Here is a 25,553-nt window from a genome sequence, read left to right on the forward strand (position 1 = left end):
ATTTCATAAGAATGGTAGGTACCTAGAAATAAGTCATAAAAATTGTTCAAAGTGATGTCCATTAGATATTATACAGGCTTCGAAACGTCGAATCACTTCTCTCGTACAAGTCGCTCTTATAATATCAGGCGTAATATCACTGCACGCTAGTCGAATTTTCATTTTCAGATCATCCACATTCAAAGGGGGAGTAGTGAAAACAATATCTTTAAAATAACCCCATAGGAAAAAATCAAGCGGTGATAAATCTGGGGAACGAGCCGGCCACCGAATTGGACCCTTATTACCAATCCATCTATTTGGGTACGTTCTATCCAGATATTCAGTAACAACCTGTGAATTGTGAGGAGGAGCACCATCTTGTTGCCACCAAATTCCTTGTCGTTCTGCTATGGGAATATCTTCCATCAACTGGATCAAATCATTTTCTAGAAAATGTAAATATCGCAATCCATTGAGATTTTCATTGAAAAAGTAAGGTCTTATGATGCGGCCATTGAACAATCCACACCATACATTAATACCCCAAGTAGTTTGAAAATTACTTTCGCGGATCCAGTGGGGATTTTCTTGAGACCAATAGTGACTGTTATGTCGATTCACAACTCCATTATTGTGGAATCGCGATTCATCGCTCCACAAAATTTGACTGAATATGTTAGGACTTTCATGTAATATTACCTGAATACAAGCAATGAATTCAAGTCGTCGTTCAAAGTCCGTGGGTTTTAAACCTTGTACCAACTGAATTTTGAATGGGTGGTATTTATTTTCTTTCAGAATTCTCTGTACATTAGATTTACTCACACCGACTTCTTCTGCAAGAGTAGGGATAGAAACATGTGGATGAATAATAATATAAGCCAACACATTGATCTCTAAATCTTCAGTTCTAACAGATCTCGTATGATGACGATGCTTTATAGTAGAAGGAAATGACCCAGTTCGAAATTTTTCTACAACTCTCGAAAAAGTCATTCGTGACGGAATGGGTCTGTCTGGAAAACGTTCTTGGTATAGACGTTGTGCTTGACGGCAGTTTTTCTGACATTCCCCAAAAGTTTATAACATATCAATGCAATCACTTGGACTAAACGCGAAAGGCATACTGGAGTTTTCGCACAAAGAACACAGTTACTGTTTTGCAAAAAATCACTGAATCGAACTGACAAGTAGATACAATTCAACAACATTTGTTACTATGGCATCAACAAGCATAAGCTACTTGATGAAATTGTGCAATATAAAGCAATTCACCCTCAAGTTAGTCACATTCTCAAGAATTTCAATATTATATTCAACTGATATCGATATCGTATCGTAGAGGTGAGAATAATGGTTTGTATTCAGTAGTAGTCTAGTTCAATTTAATAAAAGATATAGACTGGATTCGTGTACGAGTAAATAAGTTTTTTTGAAACTTTATATTTAAAGAAAAGTGCAATAACTCAACAACGCCGTAACCGAATTTCAAAAACCAAACATGAAATGATATCAGAATTTAACGTAGCATCTGAATATGTAATGATATACAGGGCGTTCTATTTAAAAAAATGGAATTTTGGTCTGTAGCACCTACACCAAACACCATGTATATTAAAAAATATATCAAAATATAGCTCTCATGAACTCCTAAAACTTTTGTATGAAACATTTTTGTGTATCTCTTTCAACAAACCAGATATTGCCTGTCACATAAAATGTGGGACACCCGGTATATATATCGGGTTTCGCTCCGTGTTATGTGTATTTTATCCCCATAAGGATTATTTTCACAACGTTTCGGCAAAGTCTCATTGCCATCTTCTGGTGATGTCTGGATTTTTTCAACTAGACTGATTAGTTCGAACCCTGTGTCTTAATTTATAGGGACGGATGTTTCCCTTTACCTGTGTTGCTGCCACTATCTGTGTTTGCTCGACTAACTGTTTTGGTCTTATTACCTGAGCTGCCTCTCCTGCCTCTGTTATTGTACCTGTATTGTCATGTGCCGAGTTTTGCTTCTGGGGTTGAGCGGTCTGATTGCTTGTGCGAAGCGATGAAACGGATCTCCATGTTGATGTTAATCTTTGCGCATCATCCCTCTTATTCATATTATTAGGTCGTTTTTCGATTTCGATATCCTCTCTGATTGTTCGCGAGTAAAATTTTTTTTGCGAATGTTGATTCGTCTGTTGGTCTGGCCGATGTAGGTCCTGTAACAATCATGGCCTGGTACTTCATACACTCCTTGTGACTCCAGTGGTATCTGATCCTTGGGATTACGAAGCATGGACCTTATTGTCCGTTCTGGTACGAACAAAGTTGATATGTTGTGTCGGCGAAGAATTCTGCTGATTTTATCTGTTGTTCCTGCAATATATGGTAGTGTGGTTGTTATGACCGGTGTATCTCGAGTTTTTTGTTGAATTTCACTAGTTCGGACTTCCATTGTCTATTATATAAAATGATTTGAAATCCCTGAAACAAGTAAAAAGAATAATTTAAAAAGGAATAGTTGAAAATAACAATTATATTAAGCAACAATAAACCTGAAATGAAATGATAGTAAAATAACCTACAAGTAAAAATATAATAATTGAATAAATAAAAAATTAAAGGAATGCAAAAAGAAAATAATAAAAATAAAAAAGTGTAGAGATTCCAAGTCACGTTAGTTCACGACGTTTCGATTGTTGGTATCTACAATCGTCTTCGGGTGATGACTGGACTGATTCCTCCGAGAGATGACTATTTTATAGGTCGTTGAAATACTTTCACTTTCTCTACTTTCCATTTTCCGCTTCACTGATTCCGTGAGAGATGACCGATTTGGCGGGAGTTGGTCATTTCTCGTTTGATGATGGGTTTCCATATGTTTCGTACATCTACGCTGGCCTGGCTGAATACGTTGTTGGACAACATGTATGCGGCTTCCTTAAATTTTCTCCTGAACCAATGTTCCTCTCTGTGCAAGATCTCAGCTTGGGACCACTCGATGTTGTGTTGATGGGTCCAAACATGGTCTGCTATTCCTGATTTGCTGGTTTCTCCTCGCTGTGTGTGCTTCTTGTGCTCGGCAATGCGAATATTCAATGGCCTCTTAGTTTCACCAATATAGGATTTTCCGCACTCACAGGGTATCCGGTAAATGCAATTCTTGGAATCGCAGTCCGCGTTTGGGGGCCTGGTTTTCGTGAGGCTGCTACGGATAGTGTTACCGGATCTGAAACAGGTTCTAATGTTGTACTTGGACTTGTTGTACTTGTGTTTCAGATGTGTTTCTGAAACACATCAACAGCGTGAGACCTTCCATCACTTTCACAATGGAGAAGGAAATCCACAATGAATTGCCATTCTTAGACGTTTTGGTGAAGAGGACCGACACTAAGTGGGAAACATCTGTATACCGAAAACCCACTCATACGGGACAGTATCTGAACCACGAATCCAACCACCATCAATCGACAAAAAGAGGAATCATCAAGACTCTATTAGACCGTGCTTTTGGGCTTTGTAATACAAAGGAAGGTCTCGAGAAGGAACTAGACATCATCAAAAGTGATCTTCAGCGGAATGGATACTCCAAAGCGATGGTAGAAAAGACTTTGGCCAAAAGACAGCAGGAGCCTCGCAAGGAAGAGAAGCCGTCACAACCAGTGCTTGCACTTCCCTACATCAGAGGATTATCGGAGAGGATAAGAAGAATTGGTTCCAAGTACAACATTAGAACCTGTTTCAGATCCGGTAACACTATCCGTAGCAGCCTCACGAAAACCAGGCCCCCAAACGCGGACTGCGATTCCAAGAATTGCATTTACCGGATACCCTGTGAGTGCGGAAAATCCTATATTGGTGAAACTAAGAGGCCATTGAATATTCGCATTGCCGAGCACAAGAAGCACACACAGCGAGGAGAAACCAGCAAATCAGGAATAGCAGACCATGTTTGGACCCATCAACACAACATCGAGTGGTCCCAAGCTGAGATCTTGCACAGAGAGGAACATTGGTTCAGGAGAAAATTTAAGGAAGCCGCATACATGTTGTCCAACAACGTATTCAGCCAGGCCAGCGTAGATGTACGAAACATATGGAAACCCATCATCAAACGAGAAATGACCAACTCCCGCCAAATCGGTCATCTCTCACGGAATCAGTGAAGCGGAAAATGGAAAGTAGAGAAAGTGAAAGTATTTCAACGACCTATAAAATAGTCATCTCTCGGAGGAATCAGTCCAGTCATCACCCGAAGACGATTGTAGATACCAACAATCGAAACGTCGTGAACTAACGTGACTTGGAATCTCTACACTTTTTTATTTTTATTATTTTCTTTTTGCATTCCTTTAATTTTTTATTTATTCAATTATTATATTTTTACTTGTAGGTTATTTTACTATCATTTCATTTCAGGTTTATTGTTGCTTAATATAATTGTTATTTTCAACTATTCTTTTTTAATTATTCTTTTTACTTGTTTCAGGGATTTCAAATCATTTTATATAATAGACAATGGAAGTCCGAACTAGTGAAATTCATCACGAAACATTGTCAATCACCTTCAAACAAACGAGTTTTTTGTTGTTTCCGTGTGGTCTTGGCAGCCGCTTTTATCCTTCTTTCTGAGTAGTTATTCATTTGTAGAGTTGTTTCGATGGTGTTCAACTCTTGTTGTCTGTGATCGTTGTCTGCCAGCCCCCTCGAACGTGTAATGAGTGTTTTTGCCACCGCGTGAATTTGTTTTGGGTGGTGGTGTGAATTTGCGTTTAGGTACCTATTCGTGTGTGTTGGCTTTTGATATACCGTGTGACCTAATGTACCGTCCGGCTTTTTCATAATCAGTACATCGAGAAATGCGAGCTGGTTGCCTTCTTCAACTTCTTTCGTAAATTTAATGCGTGGATGGATTTCATTCAAGTGATTAAAAAACCTGTGAAGTTCCTGGTGTCAATGAGACCAAATCACGAAGATGTCATCGACATCTATATATACAGCGTGACTCACGGTCGATGATAGGTTAGACGTTTCTGGAAAACGCAAATCATGATTTTTCTGAAAATTTCACCTCTCACATTTCCTTACCTGTTCTATCGATCTGAAATATTTTCAGCATTGCGGCGTTGTTGCCACTTACATATATATATATATATATATATATATATATATATATATATATATATATATATATATATATATATATATATATATGAAAAAAATACTCACTTTTTTCCTGGGGAAAAAAGTAATTTCATAAAAAGTGACATTTTGTTTCCTGTCATCAGAGATAAAATGTCAAACTTTTTTCCCGTCACAGAAAAAAATTATTTTCGTCTTTCTATATGTCTAGAAATTTTACGCAGGCCTTGTCAAAAACTTTCGTTGTTGAAGCACATTGCAACAAATTAATATCCTTTAGTATGTCTTTCTGGCTCTTCTTTTGCACATATTGCTTAACTCGTACTGGATTCTTCTTTTTTGCATGCGTCCAGCACATTCGTATAATTGTGTCCTGACCGAAAACTTGCAGAAATGCATTATGGATACTTTTGGCTGCGTCGCATACCAAAACATTACAAGTTGAATTGTAGGAATACAGTGAAAAAACAGTTTTCTTTAACGTTTGAAATGAAAACACAAAATCATTTGTTTGTTCAGCGGTTGTGACAGTGAGATCAAAGGAGTGAAAATGTTTATTTCTATTTGTGGTCTATCAATGAGTATTGGAAACCCCTGCCAAACAAGTTAATAGGTCGCGTCAGCTTGAATACCGTTGCATGCACGCGATAGACCAATTAAATATTTGGTCGATAACAAAAATCTGAATCTTGGACGCAATTTTATTTTCTTAAATGTGTAAGGGGGGGTCAGTAGAAGCTTAAGTACAAGTTTGTGGGGTCTTCAACCCTACAGAAAATTTAATCAAACGTAAAATGTAGCAAATTAATTTTTCTAAAATTTTATTTCTATTACTTTTTATCGTCAAGTGACCAACAAAATAGTTATAAACAAAAATAAGTGAAAATTTTGTAAAAAGTTTTCTTTTGGAAGTTATAACTTTTTTTCAGTTCGCTCCACTCCAGTTCAGTCCACTATAAAGTTGTTTAATTTTATTTATTTATCCAGGTTTTACAGCGCTTCAAACTTGACCAGATTCTTGAATGCTCATAGGGATACAATAAAAACAAAATGTTAGGCTTACTTTTCTATCTACAGGTATCATTTTTTATTCATTCAATTTATTATGATCTTAACATTCCTATGCTATTATTAAACTATTTTTGACCCTCTCCTTACTACAAAACTTAGAACCCTACGCAGGCAGAAAAGGCCCAAGTAGTTGTTTGAGGACAAATGAACATGAAATGAGTTAGCTAGTGGAAAAACATTATTTGTCAGTGAGAAAGTCGTGCCATCTTTACTCAATGTTGTTGGCGAAGGTTTTTTCGTTTATTTATATGGCGGAAATAAAGACGATTCTCTGGAAACCCTGATATACGATTCGCTAAGACACTGACAAAAAAATTCATTTAATCTCTCCTCACTTCCTCCAACACAAGATGCAGCCCGTTTCCACAGTCTCCCCCCCGAGTTTATAAAATTAATCTTTTGCAGATGCAAAGGAAACTGTGGAAGTGCTTGCGGTTGCCCAAAAGCACGCCTCAAATGTTCAGCAGTGTGCCTCCATTGTGGTGGTGAAAGCTGCAGCAACATCGTGAACATATAAAAATTAATTGAAAAAAATGAATTACCGAACATGACGCCAACGCTAACTCCCATTATACCACAAAAATTCACCTCGGATACTGATTCAGATCTTGACTCGCAGCCTGGACCATTGAAAAGAATGAAAAAATAATAACTATGATAGCCCCTTTTTAATATGTAATAATAAATAATATTATTTTGTCTAGAAATTGCCCGTGGATTCGGCCTACTGGGAATACTATAGAAAAAAAACGCGCCTCTATAGGTGTTGGGAAAATGGGTCAAAAATAGTTTAATAATAGCATGGGAATGTTGAGATCATAATAAATTGTTTCAATAAAAAAATATATAGATTGAAAAGTACGCCTAACGTTTTGTTTTTATTGTATCCCTATGAGCATTCGAGAATCTGGTCAAGTTTGGAGCGCTATTGTAAAACCTAGATAAATAAATAAATAAAATTAAACTTTAATTTTCATTAAATTGTTCGTTGAAAAATTGCTGTGATGTCATTTTATTGTAAAATGAACTAGTTAAAAGTTAAAACCTCCAACGATAAAAAGTAATAGAAATAAAATTGTAGGAAATTTAATTTGCTATGTTCGATTGAATTTTCTGTAGGGTTGCTAGTTTACCGCGCGAAAATCCTTTGCACCCCTTTTTCCAAGATGGCGGCCGGGGAACAAGGGTGGCACCCCACAAACCTGAACTTGAGCTTCTGCTGACCCCCCTGTACATTAAAAAAAATAAAATTACCTCCTCTGAAATACGCAACCTTAAATGTAACTTTTTAATGGACTATACTTGGCCCCGGTAACCTATCATCGGCCATATGGCAATAATACACTGGTTACATACACTCATCGTAAAAGTACAAGTACCGTCTGTGACTGCAAGCTGAAACGTTCAAGAAGTTTATCTGGAAGCGAGAAGGAGACTTGCGCGAACATATTTCATGAATTATTTGATCCATACGTAGTTTTTCTTTAAGTAGTTTTTTTTTGAGAAAAACTGCATATAAATGGATAGCGCGAATATTTATTATGTGCAGCACGGACGCATATCTTAAACATTCTAAATTTGGTGAACATTTAGTAAAATCGGTAGACATGAAATTTAAAATGTAAACAATGATAAAACACTTTAACATAGCTATTTAAGTGGTGCTTATCATATGGGTTACGTTAAGATTTTTTGATGTTTATTAAATTTTTTGGCGGACAGGGCTAGGAATGATTTGGTCTATATTATATTTGATACCGATTTTAATTTGCACCATTGTTCTGAATTAAACAGTGATTTCTCGCATTGTTATCATATTTGGTTTTAACTGACTTTTTTTCTGTCATGTTTAATAAATCTCAAATGGCAATTATTTTATCCATTGCACATGTGAATGTATGTACGCTCATTGATACCTCATTCAAATTCATTAAATGTTCACATGGATGATAATAGCTATGACATAATCGGTATTTCTGAGACATAGTTGCATCCAGGCATATCGTGTTTTGAAGTGTTTCAATTGAAGGTTATAAATTAGTGAGAAATGATCGGCTGGTCAGAAAAAGTGGGGGGCTACTGTATATGAGTTGGATTGAACCACGTTTATTCTGAAGGAAATTCTGGAATATTTAGAACATTCACATATTCAGACCATTCACATATGTGAAGGTTTCTTTCTTTCGTTTTACGTGAAATTGGGCGAATTTTGGATATGCGGTTGGTTAATACCTTTTTTTTACCACATGGAGCGATGACAAATTTGTTATTTGTCCTTCGCTTCATCTTGATTAGAGGAATGATACTCTGAAAGAAATTCAAATTTCAATTATGGAATATCATCAACTTTAGGTTGATGATGGTCACTACCTTGCACTGATGAGATGCCAAATAGCCCGAAACCGGTCTGCAAGTGTGCCCGTTCCTATAATTGAAAATCGATTCCAGCAGTTGTACCGCCAACAGCATATGCAGAAAATACTTCTGTGAAGATTCCTGCACTGGCACCTGTTGGATATAATTCGACGCTCTTCGTGGTATCAGCCAGGGGAATAGTTGTTTTCTGATAGATGTCAGTCCATTAGGACTGTGTAGGTAATTCGAGATTGATTTTTGGAACAGTTATGGCTTGAAGTGAAAATAGGAGAAATATATAGACCACCTAACTCGGATAATACGTGTTTCCTGAATATGTTCAAGGATGCTCTCATCAACATATTATCAGATTATGACAAAATAATATGTTCTGGTGATTTTAATATACATTTTTTAGATTCGAATTCTAAGCCATCGAGTGATTTGCGAGCAATTACATGCACGGTTAATACAAAGAATTAATGGCCCCACCCGGGTTTCTGAAAATAATGTCTCTCTTATAGATTTACTGTTTACTAATTTTGAAATTATGAGTGCTGACGTGATCGATGCTGATATAGCTGATCACTTTGTTATTTCTTGTTCATTATGATAAAAAAATGTTCAATACAGTTTTCAAAGAGATCTTGAAAATCCTCTTTGGAATAATATTCATTACATTGCATCAATTGGTGGTAAAAAATGTAATCAATTAGAATATTTTGTTATTGGCAGATATTCATGCACCACATAAAACCTCGTATTCTGCGGAAAAGAAAAAAAATACCCCATAGATTACTGATAATATTGAATTGATGCAAAGAATGCGCGACAAAGCTCTTAGGAGGAATAGAAACAGTCGGCAGTATGCTAATCTTGATTTTTACTGTTAGTTGAGAAATTTCACTTCTTTCTCCATCAGAAGAGGAAAAAGGCATATTAAGAGCACACACATCAGAATTCTCATAAAAAAACATTGATTAAATTGATAGGGGTATATTTTTAGGAGATAATAATTTTTTATAAAGACAGGTTTTGGCTTTTTACTTTTCCATCTTCATACAAAAAATGTGGGAATCTTCCAAAAAAAGAAAGGAAGCAATCAATTTCAAAAAAGTAACTTTACAAAGATGTGTAGTTCATGCAGAGAAATATCTTCAAGACACAAACTGTTTATATGAAAGTAGCTGTTTCGAAAGGGCTCTTCTTCCAGTTCGTGTCTAAAAGTTATTTCTCTGCATGATTTAAACGTCTTTGTATAGAGTTATTTTTTTGAAATTAATCAATTACGTCCTTCCTTTCTTTGGAAGATTTCCACTTTTTTTGTATCGAGATGAAGTAGAAAGCCAAAACTTTTCTTTCCTAAAGGTATTGGATTACCTGATAATCTTGAGAGATGTCAATAATCTGAATTATTTTGTTAATGCACTGAGCAATTGCTTACCACCTCGAACTGATACAGTAAATTACTATTCAAATTCTATTGACGACAATATTATCAGCTTTTTGTATTTTTCTCAGACAACCAAGGATCAGGTTGCCCTAATATTTCATAATACAGGGCGTTCCAACGAAAACTTGACCCCCCCTCTGTAAGTCAGAAACGGACTTGTAATCGAAAATTTTAAAGAACACGTCAATTTTCATTTCTAGGGAGACTAATTTTGATATAGAAATCATACCCGAAATTTCACCCCCATGCGGTCAGCAACTACTCCACCATTTTTTTCAATGACATGGAGGTCGAGTAATACATCATTTGAAAGGTCTTTTGTCCCTCTATTACTTCTGTAATTTTTTTCGAAATTGGTTTATTCGTTATTGAGAAATTGAATGTTGTACATTTTATTTAAGAAAACACAGAAAATTCGCTGTAGCTCATTTTATTGGGTAAATCAACAAAAGTAATATCAATGGCACCACAATCAACGGATAAAGTGTTCAAAACGACCTCCATCTAGAAATCGGCATTCCCGAACAATTCGTTGTCGCAGGTTTTATAGATTTGTACAATTTTTTTATTAGTAGTGAACGTTTTGAAATGGACGACACTGTTGGTTTTTTCTGCACTGGTAGTTTTTGTTGAATCTAGTTGTCCCAGAAAAAAAGTAGGTAGTTGGCCACTGTCACTTCTTCACGAATTATTATTCAGTCATCCTTGTTCACTGTGTTTCAACATGGTTTATTGTTTACTCTACCGAAGAAAGAAGAAATGGTTGCAACCTATTATCGAAATAACGAATGTGCTAAAGCGGCTGTAAGAATTTATAATACGAATCATCCAGACCATAACGTGAGCCACAACACGTTAAATAAACAGAAGACCTGTTCGGGAATGCCAATTTCTGACTCCGGACATCTTTCGAAAGTAGACTTTATGGAACTAGATGGAGGTCATTTTGAACACTTCCATTGATAATATAAATATTAACATAATTCTGCTCTGTTGTCCATATATCACCCATGTTGTCAATGAATGTATGAATTGTTGTTACTTTCCTAAAGCTTGGAAACGTGCTTATGTGCAGCCATTAGCAAAAATCAGTAACCCAAAGGAACTCAGTCACTATCGAAGTATAAGTGTGCTGCCAACCCTATCGAAATTAGTGGAAAAAACTCTTGAACTGCAAATGAGAACACACATCGAAAATGATAATATACTTCCCATATATCAGAGTGGATAGAGGTCTGGCTATAGTTGTTCATAAGAATTGTGTACTACATCTGAGGAAATATTAAGGTCACTTGGTAATAATGAAATGTGTGCTCTGATACTACTTGATTATTCCAATAAATTTGATACCTTAACACATGAGATTCTCCTTTAATTGGATTTTCTGTAAGTGTAAGTCGCAACAGCTAAAATTAGATAATCATATCTTAGATTCTTTGGACATATGTCAGGGCATTCCACAGAGAAGTATTCTGAGACCATAACTATACACTACATACACTAGCAACTTCTATCTTCATCTGACAAACTGAATACCATTTTTATGCAGATGACACACAGCTATATCTTTCTTTTAAATTTTGTGATAATGACAATAAGGGTAGGATATAAGATTGAAGTTGCTGATTACTGTAAGAATCTTGCACTGATTATGGACTATAAGTTACGATCTAAACAGCATATTACCCAAAAAAATAAAAAATTTGATTATGATAATGAAATTTTACTTATCAGCTATAGGTGGAGAACTGAATATTTAATTAGATTTGAATTGAAGGGGTTATATTTTTAGGAGTGATTAATTTTTGGGAATGAAAGTTTTTGGCTTTCTACTAATGTTATCCAATTTGGTACTGAAGAGCCTTAGGGCAAGTGTCTTGAGGCGAAAGATCGATGAATACCAGTGAGAATGACAGTGTTCCATGTAAGTGCAATTTGTTACCATTCATTTAAAGTAGAACTCATGTGAATGATATCTAATTTTTATTCCACAACGAATGTTTGAAATACAAACTGAGTAAAGAAAAGTATCTTCTGTATAATTCAGTGTTCATATAGAAGAATTTGTTTCGAAAGAATTTTTTTCTTTCGTGTAATTCAATGTTTATATGAAAGTAGCTGTTTCAGGGGGACTTTCTCTCAGTTTGTGTCGGAAAGTTACTTCTTTGCATCCATGTATAGAGTTACTTATTTTTAAATTGATTACTTCTTTCCTTTCTTTGGAAGATTCCCTCATCCTTTTTTTGTATCAAGATGGAGTAGTAGAAAGTCAAAAACTTTCTTTCCCAAAAATTTCATTAGAGTTCATAAATTTATATTTTACATTTCTTTTCGTGTGTTTGTTATGTATTTATTGGCTTTTCAAGGGGAGTGTGGAAGAATTGGCTATAGACTATCGACAACTTGTATCGGAATCAACTTCTATGCATGATCTAAATATCTTTGTAAATGTTTACTTTCAACTTGATTGCTTTCTTCCTTCCTTCAACAATTTCCCATATTTTTTGTATAGAGATAGAAAAGTAGAATGCCAAAAATATGTTTTTCTCAAAAACTAATATCTCCTTAAAAATATACATTCTTCGATTTAGAGAATACTGAAGTTCTACACATAACATTCAAACAGTAACATAAAATAAATGTAAATTCAGAGGATCCAGAGTCATATTTTCACATAGCGGTTGCAGGTCAAATTTCTCTAATATTAGCTAGTTGGTTCCTTCATTCTTCGGTGGAGAGTACAAAAAGTGCCTGTACTTGGACACACTCTAATCGAAAATCAATATGTGGAGAATGAAATGGAAAAATGAAGACGGAAGTAACAGACCCAGCTGTTCAATAGAGGCTTTCAGTAAATACTGTTGTAAATCATGCCCTAAAGAAAGCAACGCCGGCCGCCACGGGTAGTCAGAAACCAATTGTGACGTGGCGGAGAGCGCGTTCAGTTCGACTGACATTTCGCGACTGTTCGCACCGAATCAATGGAATTCCCGGCGAATATTCCACCGACTTCAATGGAATTATTCCGAGGAATATTCCAGCACCTTCGATTGCCAAATATAAGCACCATCCACTCGCCCATCGAGACAGTGAAGTATAAGTGACAGTATGGTATGCGGAGCGATCTAGTGAGGCTATAAATATTCGAATAATAGTTGAAGTTTCAGTTGGAGTGTTTGTTGTATTTAAAGTGAAATAACGTTAAGTTTGATTATTGTTCAGTGTAGTCAATTATTGGTAAAACCACGGGTAAAAACGTAACATTTGGTGTCGGAAGTGGAATAATTGACTGAAATTTTTATGTTTTATGGTGAAAACAAGGAGTATCGATTACGACGGAATGGAAAAGCTTGAGAAAATGTTTGAGGTTTTGCAAGCGAGTCTGGTGGAGAATGAAAAATGCCGAAATGAAGAACAGGAATTATCAGTGAATATTCAAGCGAATCAAGAAAGAGACAGGAACGACGATCGCAAATTATTGGTAAATATTAAAAAAAACAAGAAGTGAATAAAGGGGAGGTACAGGGAATTATTTAGGAAGAATTTGGAAAAGTATTTCAGGAAACAAAGAATGGATTAGAAAAAGCAGTCGATGACAAGCTTGAGGGGGTTGAAAGGAAATTTGAAGCGAAACTTGAAAAAGTTGATACAAAAATTTGAAGAAGTTTTTCGGGAACTTCGGAAAGAATCACCGGATAGCTATGGAAAAATGCAAAATGGAAACAACATATCTCCCTTCCAGCAGTTTTATTGAAACTCCGACCTTCGATAGCGAATCTTTATGGTCAATTTATTGCAGACAATTAGAGGCCGCTGCGGAAAATAATGGGTGGAAAAATGAAAAGAAAGCAACGGACATCTCTTATACTGGCACAACGAGGAAAGGCCTCCGAAATCTTGCAAAATTCCCAGTGAAAAGGCAGAAGGATTATAAAGCAGTCGTATCGGCTCTGGAAGTCAGGTATGGTAGTGAGCACCTTCAACAGGTCTACCAAGCTCAACTGAAGGTGGGAGTCTGCAGGAGATTGGGGCTGAAGTCAAAAGGTTGGTAAGACTCGCCTATCCAGAAGCACCTGATAACTTCATCCACTGGATTGGCGTCCATAGTTTTATCGACGGGGTTCGTGACACGGAGCTGCAGCAGTCACTGAGGATGGCGCGTTATAAAAAGCTATCATTTATGCCCTAGAATTTGAAGCTGCCAAAAATGCTTCGCGACAATAACGAATGTTCTAGTGAGGGCCATCAATGAAAAAGAAGACGAAGGAACAGATCGACTCATGGTAGTCTAGAGAAACTTCTAAAAGAAATATTTGCTGAATGGTACTGCACCCAATGCATGAGAACGGCCTAAATGTTATAACTGCGACAGAGAAGGACATTTAAGGCGGGACTGTCGACCACGTTCAACATCCGATGAAAGAAGAGACTGGTGTTTAAGATTACCCGAACTGTAGGTTGAAATTTGAATAAACTGAATTCAACCAGTGTTAAGAGAGGTACGTTGGCTGCTGCATCCCAAGCCCCCAGATATTCGATTTCCATGTTAGGACGCAACAGTAACAGCCTATTTGTTGACGGATTTCTGAATAATCATCAGTGCCTTTTCACCATCGATATTGGAGCAACGAGGTCAGTAATAAGAGCCGACATTTTCAAAAGAAATAGTTTGAATGAGTTAGCAATAGTACCGGTTCTGGAAACAGCCACTGGAGACAGATTGACAGTCTATAGAGAAGCTGAAGTGCTTAGGCTTGGAAACTGCGAAATAGAAACCAAGGTATTAGTGGCCAACTTTGTCGACGAATTCGTTTTGGGACTAGACATCATGATTTCCTACTGATTCGTGGTGGACATAAGAAACAAACTATTGAAATTTGAAAATGAGTTAATTTTACTCGACGTGTCCTCTCAGCCTTATGACAGACAGCGCCAAGGTGGTTATACTAGAAGATTCAAAAATATCTCCTAACACCAAGAAAATCATTCATGCTCAAATTGCTGGACCTGGCGGCTTGGACACAGCTTTTTTAGAGCCATCCAAGCAGGAATTTTTGTGGCCATCTCTCGTGAATGGTAACAATCAGACCATTCCAGTAAAAATAATCAAATCGACCGTACTAATAACAGGGTGACTCTCAAGAAATTGCAAGTTATAGGCATCTACGAACCAATCGTGAAAATTGCTAGAATAGAGGAAGAACTCCCTCTACAGTCTGCTCAACAAAACTCGCAAAGGAACTTATCGACTCTTTTAGGAAGACGTTGAGCCATCTGTCCGAAGAAGAACTATACAAGGCCACCCGATTCGTAGAGGAAGAGAACGATATGTTTGTGAAGAGCAAAATCATTAATCGAACAGATTTAGTTCAACATCGGATCGATACTGGTGATGCCAACCCCATACGCCATTTATTATCAGCATTACACCCGTACGGAGCCGGGTCATTTATTAATATAGAAAGTAAACTAAATCATCAAAAGACTTTAACCCTAAAAAAGTGCCGCATTGTAAATAACGTCTTATGGATATTGATGAAATTGCTTCTATTCAGACATGAAAATTATTCATGCTGACACAATTACAAATGTCAACTTCGTGTGTCTTAGCGCACAGCACGATAACTGCCATAACATAACATAACAAACCAAACGTGTTCGATTTGTTTAATCATTTTTATCTAAATTTTTCATATGTTTTGACATTTCTTTTGATATTATAGGCGGAGACAAATCCAACAAATCAAATAATTGATCCAGAGTTCTTGAATTATACATGGTGTAACCATACCAAGTTTTCGACTTTGTTTTATGTAATACTAGTACTATGTTGCTGAATAGCTGCTGTTCCAATGTTTTGACAGAATCAGAATCAACGAACTTAGGCGTACGCAGCGTTATAGAACAGTGCTTTCAAAAAATTGTTCTACAGCGCCATCTAGTGGCGAGTTAAAGAAAAATTAATAGCCTAAAAACCTTCTCTATGAAAAATTACTTATACATGCCAAGTTTCATCACAATCAGTTGAGCGATGTAGCAGTTTATCACTTACCAACCAACCAACCAACAAACATTCATTTTTATATATTAGATTAGATTTCAAATGGAGATGGATTTAGTGAGTTTTCATAGACACATATTGATGCTCTTGTGCATTTAATATATTTTCATCAGTGTGGCTTATTGAAACGTTTATGATGAGTGTTCAGATGATTGTTTCATATATATTTTCAGTTTTATTGTCTCTCGAATTTTCAAGAACACTGAACTTCATTGGTTCCTTAAAAGTTTCATTAATTAAATTAATGGTACTTATGATGCATTGTTTGGAACCTTTGGTGTAGTAATGAATATTACTGGAATTTTTTCCCAACACCAAATCGTTATTTTTAACACTTCGACACGTGTTTTGATCACCAAGTGATCATCTTCAAGAGAAAGAATAATCTTTCTGGCAATATGGAAGTGCAATTTATTTTCAAGTCCTTCTAAAAATAAGAGGTAGATTAAAACTAGAAACTATTTATGCTATATAGGTATCCCATACAGGTAAACCATCCAGGCGTACCACTCATCCAGGTATACCAACCTAAATTAATTTCACAATTAATTTTGCCTTATCTATTATTTTACAATATATGTTTATATAAAACAATTTTCAGCCATATAAAAATTAATTTCACAATATTGCCTATCCAAATTTATTTTTGCAATGTGTTCTTATGTAGTAAACCCAACAACATTATTTTATTTTAACAAGCTATCTAGTATGCTCTTTGGTATAGGTCCGTCATCGTTATTCATAATATTATTGGGTTTACTTATTTTTACACTCTCATAGGCATCTAGTTGCCTGTTGTTGTTAACTTGTTTAACTAATCTTAATGAACTGAAGTCTATGGAATGGTTTTGTTGCAAAATATGATGGGCGGCTGCTGATCTTTCAGGTCTTCCATATTTTATGTGTGCTATGTGTTCCTTATTATATCTTAATTTAAAATATCTTTTTGTCTGTCCATGATATTTTGCATCGCAGTCCAAAGTTCCTCGTATATTTGTGGTATGGAACTGAGATGTATTTATCTTGGTTTTTGTCCTTTCTGAAAGTCGAGATTTCGTTCATTCTTAACCTAAACTTCTTCCTTATTATGTCATCTACAATACCCCTCGAGAAACCGTTAGTGGCTACTATTTCCTGTATTGTACGTCTTTCTTTTGTGAACCTATCATGTGTTAGAGGGAAAGTCAAAAGACGATGCACTAAAAAATTCAACCCAGCACGTTTGTACAGTCCACAGTGTTGTGAACTGTCATGAATATACCTGTACGTGCTTGTTTCTTTTCTAAATATATCGTATCCTAACCCTTCATATTGGCTGCTCATTACCAAAACGTCAAGAAATGGTAGTTGTTCCTTATTTTCTAACTCATACGTGAATTTTATTGATGGACATCTATTATTTAAAATGGAAACAAAGTCGTCAATATTCCATTTTTTTAAATATTCAACGAAAGTCATTTTTTGTGGAGGAAAAAATCAGTTTTTTATCGACCTTTTTTTGGGTAATGGTTACCTTCCACACTTGTATAAAGTTCTCCATTATAATTTTTATATTTTTTCAGATTGTGGAAGGTAACCATTACCCAAAAAAAGGTCGATAAAAATCCATTTTTTTGTATCGAATATCCCGAAAATATCATCCACATACCTTAGCCAATTCCTAGGAAAATACTTCGACTTTTCTTTGGTTTCCTGGTCCTGTCCTGTCCTGTCTATGAGCAGATTCGAAATAAGTTACAAAATAAGGGACAACTAACATTTCTTGACGTTTTGGTAATGAGGAGCCAATATGGAGGGTTAGAATACGATATATTTAGAAAAGAAACAAGCACGTACAGGTATATTCCTGACAGTTCACATCACTGTGGACAGCACAAACGTGCTGTGTTGAATTTTTCAGTGCATCGTCTTTTGACTTTTCCTCTAACACATGATAGGTTCACAAAAGAAAGACGAACAATACAGGAAATAGCAGCCATTAACGGTTTCTCGAGGGGTATTGTAGATGACATGATAAGGAAGAAGAAGTTTAGGTTAAGAATGAACGAAATCTCGACTTTCAGAAAGGACAAAAACCAAGATAAATACATCTCATTTCCATACCACCAATATACGAGGAACTTTGGAAAGATTTTCAAGGAACTAGGTATGAAGGTGGTTTTTAAAACAAGTCATACACTACAGAGCATTTTGGGAAGTCCAAAAGACAAAGTCGAGAATTCGGAAAAGTCTGGAATTTACGAAATTGAATGTAAGGACTGCGATGCAAAATATTATGAACAGACAAAAAGATCTATTAAAGTGAGATATAAGGAACACATAGCACACTTAAAATAGGGAAGATTTGAAAAATCAGCAGTCGCCCATCATATTTTGCAACAAAACCATTCCATAGACTTCAGTTCTTTAAGATTAGTTAGACAAGTTAACAACAACAGGCAACTAGATGCCTATGAGAGTGCAGAAATAAGTAAACACAATAATATTATGAATAACGATGACGGACCTATACCAAAGAGCGTACTTATAGCTTGGTTAAAATAAAATAATATTGTTGGGTTTACTGATTACTACATAAGGACACATTGCAAAAATGAATTTGGATAGGCAATATTGTGAAATTGATTTTTATATAGATGAAAATTGTTTTATATAAACATGTTTTGTAAAATAATAGATAAGGCATAATTGTAAAATTAATTTAGATTGGTATACCTGTATGGGTGGTACGCCTGGATCTTTTACCTGAATGGGATACCTATATAGCATAAATAGTTTCTAGTTTTAATTTTCCTCTTTGAAGATCGAAACACGTGTCGAGGTGTTAAAAATAACGATTTGGTGTTGGGAAAAAACCCCAGTAATATTTATTTATTAAGTAAATGGTGTACCATCAACCCCCTCTTCATTTGAAATATCTTCAGCTAGCTTCTGAAATATTTATAAAACATTATTTTTGACGGTAATAACTGTTACGTTCATGACTTAGAAAATATTTCTGCAGTGGCTCCAAATACCCTACATTAACAATAGTTTCGTATCATTTCAGTTTGAAACATTTGGTATTTATCCTCTGAAATAAATTCCTTAGTACAGCCTTTGTTTCTAGTATTTTTCTTGATATTGCTCTTCAATTGATTCGTAATTAAAAATGGGATGTTTTAATTTTTTTGTATTTTTTTAGGAAAATATATATTTCACTTCGAAATTAAAAATTTCCAGGAGTCAAAAAATCTGTGAATAATAATTTAATAGGAAATTCTGGTCGGTTGATAAATATAATTTTTAATTCATGGAAATCAGTCTGTGCATATTAAGTAACACATTTGAAATAGATAAATTTGATTAGATTTCAGATTAATTATAAATAAATAATTTAAGTACTCTATAATGAACCCAGCATTAATAACTAACATTATGATTGAAAAGTTTTTTCACTTTGTAGAAACTCTGAAAAAAAAAGTTGGATATAAGTTTGGATATAATTTTTTAATCATTAGTATATTAAACATAATCATTAAAAAAATACTATAGTAATCAGTAATAGAACAGAACTCATAAATACCTGTGCAGTAACTTCAAAGCTTTTTTTTATTAAGAGTAGTAATTTTTCTGAATGACTAATAGATCATGTAAAAGTAAAACGAAATTGTAAGGTAATATTGATTTCATTGGTTTATTCACTCATGTGATCAGAAATGTCTTGATATGATTTAATATATTTCATTCAAGTAACACTTTATTATGAGATTTCAACTAGACAGTTTACAAAACCAATAGACGTGTTTGGTAAAGCTACTATATAGTTTTCTTATTTTAGGACAAAACACAAGCACTACAGGAAAATTCTTGAGGCGATCTAAGAGCGGTGCCTGTGCGAAAGTAGTGATTCATATTGAAATTTTTTAAAAATTTAATTCAGTTTATTTTCCCAAGAAATAATGAATGCTTATAATGAGGGACTGTAACTACAAAGTATAATAAAATAACGTAAATAACATATGTTCAAAGGTGGTTGACAATGTTTCGTGGTGCGTTTCATCAGTTCGGACTTCCAGTGTTCAATATGATATAATTTGATTTGAAATCCCTGAAAGAATCTGTAAAAAATTAAAAAGATTAGCTGAAACAACAATTTTATTAAGCAAAAAACTGAAATTACAATGAATGAAAATTACAAGAAATGAAAATTGAAAATATAAAATTGAAATATTCCAAACTGAGTTACTTCACAATCTCTCCACAATCGTCTTCGGGTGATAACTGGACTTATTCCTTCGAGATCTGACTATTTATAGGTCATTCGACTGCTTTCATCTATCCCCTCTTCCCTCTTTGGTGGTTGCTGTATGTCATTTCATTGTAATTTCAATTTTTTGCTTAATAAAATTGTTTCTTCAGCCAATATTTTTAATTTTTTACAGATTCTTTCAGGGATTTCGAATCAATTTAACATATTTAACAATGAACACAAATCATATCTGAAAAATAAAATACCAATGAAATGCAGTCAAATAATGAAGGTTACAGAAAGTATATGTTGAAAACGAATTTAAGTGTAATAGAAATACAATGCAAACTATGAAATTCCACTAATTAGAATTTTTTTTCAATTGATACTTAAATTTTGTAATGGAATAATGCTCTTTATTTTTTCTGGAATTGAATAATATATAATGATCCCATCATTATATATCGACTTTTTTCCAAAACTTGTTTGTATCTTAATATGTAACAGTAATTTGGTTTGTCTTGTAGTATGATTGTGAATATGTCCAATTGGAATAAAATTTAAATTTGATTTCTTTGTATTATTTTCAACAAAATGAATGAAGCAGCTAATTTTGAATTTATAGAGTGAATTCCAATAAAAAATTTGGTTTATATAAGTTCAATGTTGGTTCCAAATATGGTAAATGCTTATTATTTTATTCTGTAAGGTTTTCAGAGGTTTCATTATAGAGTTACTTGCTGTTCCCCAAACAGAAGTAAGATAGTGCAAATGTGAATAAATGAGACTAAAATATATATTTTTTTTAAATTTTCAAAGTATAAAGTTTTTGATTTTGTCAAAAATTCCAATGAGAGGAGATATTTCCTAATTTTTTCAATATGTATCAATGTATAAACCTAAAAATTTAGTTGTTCTTGTATATTTTATAGAATTTTGATAAAACATAATCGAATTATTTGAAGTATCAATTAGTCTTAGGGAAACATTCATATATGAACGTTTATTGAAATTTTGCCTCAAATTATGTTTATTAAGCCAAATGAGAATTTGATGCAAATCATTCTTCATGTAATTTTTTTGTAACTGTCTGAGAAATAAATAATAGTATCATCAGCAAATAGTTTAATTATACCATTCAATTTCAAATTGGCTAGTGAATTAATATAAATAAGGAAAAAACAAGACCAAGGATGGATCCTTGGGGTAAACCACAAGTTATATTTTGAAGAGAGCTTTTTTGATTACCTGTATAGACATATTGTCTTCTATCATACAAATAATTCTGAAACCATTCCAGAAGATTGCATCTGATTCTAATACTGAATAATTTTTTCAACAATATACTATGGTCAACTGAATCAACTTTGCACAAATCGAGGGGCAAGAGACAACATTTCTTATGTTTATCAATTTCCAATTGGATTTGCGACAGTACATCCATTACCGCTGTCTCTGTGTCGCTAGATCTGCGAAAATCGTATTGAGTTTTATATAGAAAGTTATTGTTTTCCAGATAGTTCATAAGCCTCGTATATATCAGTTTCTTTAAGATTTTTGCAAAAACTGGAAGCACAGAAATGGTCGAGAATTGTTCAAATTGTATATTATATATGAGCGAAAACCTTTGCAACTTTCATTTTATTTGGAACTATTCCACTTTCGAAGGATTTGGAAATAATATAAAATAAAATTGGGGATACTTCAGTTTTCACTGCTTTCACAATTTTCACAGAAATTTCTTCAAAACCACATGCTTTGTTATGATTGAATTGATTAATACTATCCTCTCTATTTCAGATATACAAATAGGTTTGAAACAATTGAAAGGTCATTAGATATTCTTATTGTTTTATTTAGTATTTGTTGGTTTATTACCTATTGTAATGAAATGATGATTAACTGCTTCAGGGATCATCAATATTCAAACCTTTCAGATTTATACTTTTAATTTTCTCAGTCTCATTAGTTAAATTATTCAGTAAAGAATTTATACCTTTCCACATGAATTTTGTGGTTGACTTGTGAATTGCTTCTGGTAATAATTCATATTTTTTATCTCGAATAGTTTTTTTAACTGATTTATTCAAACTGTTTCAATTTTGCCAAGTATCAAACCATGGCTTTGAATTTTTCTTTCGAGTGTATTTTTGTAAAGAAGAACATAAATCAAACGTCTCTATTAATTGTTCATAAGCATCATCAAAATTTGGATGAAGGTGGATAGTATTCTCAAGGTCTGCCAATGTTTGTTTGAGAATTTTATAGTTGAATGTTTTAATTTTGATAAAATTGGAAGGAGATTCATCGAATTTATGTTGTGTATTTATACAGGAGACATGGATTTTATAATCAGTCAGTGAAATATTTTTTTTAAATATTCCCATTCACCTCTGCGAATACGGTAAATGTTTTTGTGCCTTCTAAATATTTTATATGATGAATTTTAAATGTATGTACTCTACAATTGAATTTCGTTTTCTAATTAGATTTTCGAACTGATCGTTGATCTTTTATCGCATTCCAACTATCTTAATTTTCGGGTTTATGAGTTTTTGGAAATCAGTTTTATACTTATTTTCTAATCTCTTGTTGATTTCGTTTTATGAATCCATTCTTGTTTCCATTACAGATTGCGTAATTTTTGGTTTTATTTTAAAAATATGTTTAGTGGTTTTGTATTCATTTGGAAATTTATTAGCAACTACACTTAAATACATTTGTTTAATTACGTTTTCTCGTGGTGCTCTTTCTACAGAAGACAAAAAATTCACATTTTCAATAATTTTATCTAAACCCTTGAAAATACCGTCTGATATAATGATTTCCTTGTCGATTATACTTTTTTTCAATAAAGAATTTTCCTCTTCTAGTTTACTGGACTTTCTTGACACCAAAACATTCATAGCTGAAGATTAAATCCATTTACCTAGAAAAACGTTTTAGTTCATTTCACATAAACGCAATTTTCCAAATGAAGTAGTTCTTGAACAGTGAACTTCGAGGTGTACTGAAACACATATTTGATAAAACTATTATATAGCGAAACATGTGTTGCGGTTTTGAAAACTGTCTAGTGAAAATTTCACAATAAAGTATTACTTGGATTAGTTATGGATTTTCATCAAGTATCGGCCAATTCCATCACATATAATATATTTTTTGAGGAAAAAATCTGAAAATTTCATTGATAAATGTTGAAATGATTTTAAACCTATTTATTTCAAAAGATTAAAAAAAAAAGTTTGAAAGAGATACAACTGTCAAACTAATATGTAGTATATATACCTTAGTTACAAACCCATATTTGAAATAAATTAGTCACACCTGCAGACGACAGCCTAGAAACCCCTAAAGTAGCTTTGACATACATAGTGGTCATAACTTTTGTCATTACATAGTTTAGCATTTTTTTACATCTGTAATGTAATTAGGTACAAAGATTATAATAAGTTGATCGTGAAAAAAATATCTTTCCACAACCTTTTTTAAATAAAATATATTAAAATCCAAATCCATCTGTAGGTATTTTAAAACAACCCTTGCCTAATTATTTTATTTCCAGATCACAGCCTTTACCAGATGACTCTTCAGGTAAAAGTGGAGCAAAGTTCTATCTTAGCTACGACAGAATTTTCATAATCAAAACCCTGACTTCCGAAGAAGTGGAAAGAATGCATTCTTTTTTGAAACATTATCACCCTGTAAGTCGTAAATCTCATTAATTAAAAATTAAAATATATTTTCATGACTTTTTATTATAAGATTTATTTCTTATCTCATATATTTTTAAACAAGTTAGATGTTTTGAATTTCTTCATTTGTGGAGATACTTCTCCATAGGACAGATGCAAATTATGTCGTATTTTTCATATATGTCGATAATGTTAGAAAATAATTATGGATTCTAGTTGAATTTAGTAACTACCAAACTAGACATATCTAGAAAACACTAACATTTTTGTTCCTCCGTAGCAAACACATTACTTAATTTTTATTTTTGTTTTCAAGTATATTGTGGAAAGACATGGTAAAACTCTTCTTCCACAATACCTAGGGATGTATCGACTAACTGTTGATAATGTGGAACATTACATCGTCGTAAGTAGGAATGTTTTCTCAAACCATCTCAGCACACACAGAAAATTCGATCTGAAAGGATCTACGGTAGACAGAGAAGCCTCAGAAAAAGAAAAAGAAAAAGAACTACCTACTTTGAAAGATAATGATTTTGTTAATGAGCAAATGAAGGTACATATAAATTTTATTTTTTGACATGTGGTTAGTTAAGTTTCACATACTAAAATACCCATATTGAATCATAAATGTCTAGAGAAAACCTTTTTTTTATTCTACTTGTCAGGCATGCTTGAAAGTTTTTCAAATTCTGACTTGTATTAACTCCTTCCATTTTCAACTAGTCAACATATTTGTATTTTAGGTATCTATTGGAGAAGAAGCGAAGTCCAAACTAATGGAAACATTAACTGCAGATGTTGATTTCTTGACAAAATTACATTTGATGGATTATAGTCTTCTATTGGGTATGTTCTGTATTAGTTTGTGTTAGTATTGTTTAAAATGTATTGGGAATCGTACGTTAAAAGGAAAGACCTCGTTGGTACTCAGACTCGCACAAATTTTGACTTTTGAGAGTTGTCATTCGTAAGGGGGCAATGGAAAAATAGATTTTAGCAGAATATATTTTTTCAGTTCAATAAAATATAAGTAACACTTTGTTGTAAGATTTTCACATAAACAGTTCAACAAACCTTTCGTGTTTCACAAAACCCTCATTAAACGTGACTAGTACTCTACCGTGTTCCTGAAATATATATACAACTTTTTTATCACAGCTTGTATTTCTACTGCTAAAAATTTATTTACCGAAATAATTCAAGGCATTCATGAGGTTGAAAGAGGAGAACAAGAACTTCAGAGGCAGAGAGAGCTTGAAGCTGAAAACCCCCAAGAGTCCGATGAGAGTGAATCTGGCTCTGGGTTGGAAAACAGGGCAATGGGTGTCACCACCCCTCCAGATTCGCCTAATGTAGTTGGCCAACTCCTTCGAGAGCACAGCTTGCAATACGAAGGTAAATTCAACAAAATTTACCAGTATTTAGAAGTAGTAACAGGTAAGCTCAACAGATTATCCTTCTAGAGCTTCTGTAGAGCTTTTCTGAGTTTGCCGATTTTCTTTGCCTATTTATCAAGTAGTCAGGTACTTTTACTCTTCAATCATGAACAAGTTTCTCTTGAATATT

At 34.0% G+C, this 25,553-nt stretch overlaps 1 protein-coding gene across 7 annotated transcripts in view; it reads left to right on the forward strand.

Moving 5' to 3' along the window:
- PIP4K (Phosphatidylinositol 5-phosphate 4-kinase) overlaps positions 1–25,553 on the forward strand; it is a 68,274-nt gene that overhangs the window by 39,143 nt on the left and 3,578 nt on the right. For 6 of the 7 annotated variants that reach the window (XM_074170512.1, XM_074170506.1, XM_074170510.1 and 3 more), the window contains 4 exons: positions 23,855–23,993; positions 24,301–24,540; positions 24,731–24,833; positions 25,191–25,424. In XM_074170512.1, coding sequence (XP_074026613.1) covers positions 23,855–23,993; positions 24,301–24,540; positions 24,731–24,833; positions 25,191–25,424 — 716 coding nt within the window. The remainder of the gene's footprint in view (positions 1–23,854; positions 23,994–24,300; positions 24,541–24,730; positions 24,834–25,190; positions 25,425–25,553) is intronic. The other variant, XM_074170513.1, reaches the window with a different exon arrangement.

The sequence above is a fragment of the Leptinotarsa decemlineata genome, unplaced genomic scaffold, assembly GCF_025532065.1.
Source record: "Leptinotarsa decemlineata unplaced genomic scaffold, Ldec_3_MD MMD2_P_RNA_scaffold_9, whole genome shotgun sequence".
Lineage (NCBI taxonomy): Eukaryota > Metazoa > Arthropoda > Insecta > Coleoptera > Chrysomelidae > Leptinotarsa > Leptinotarsa decemlineata.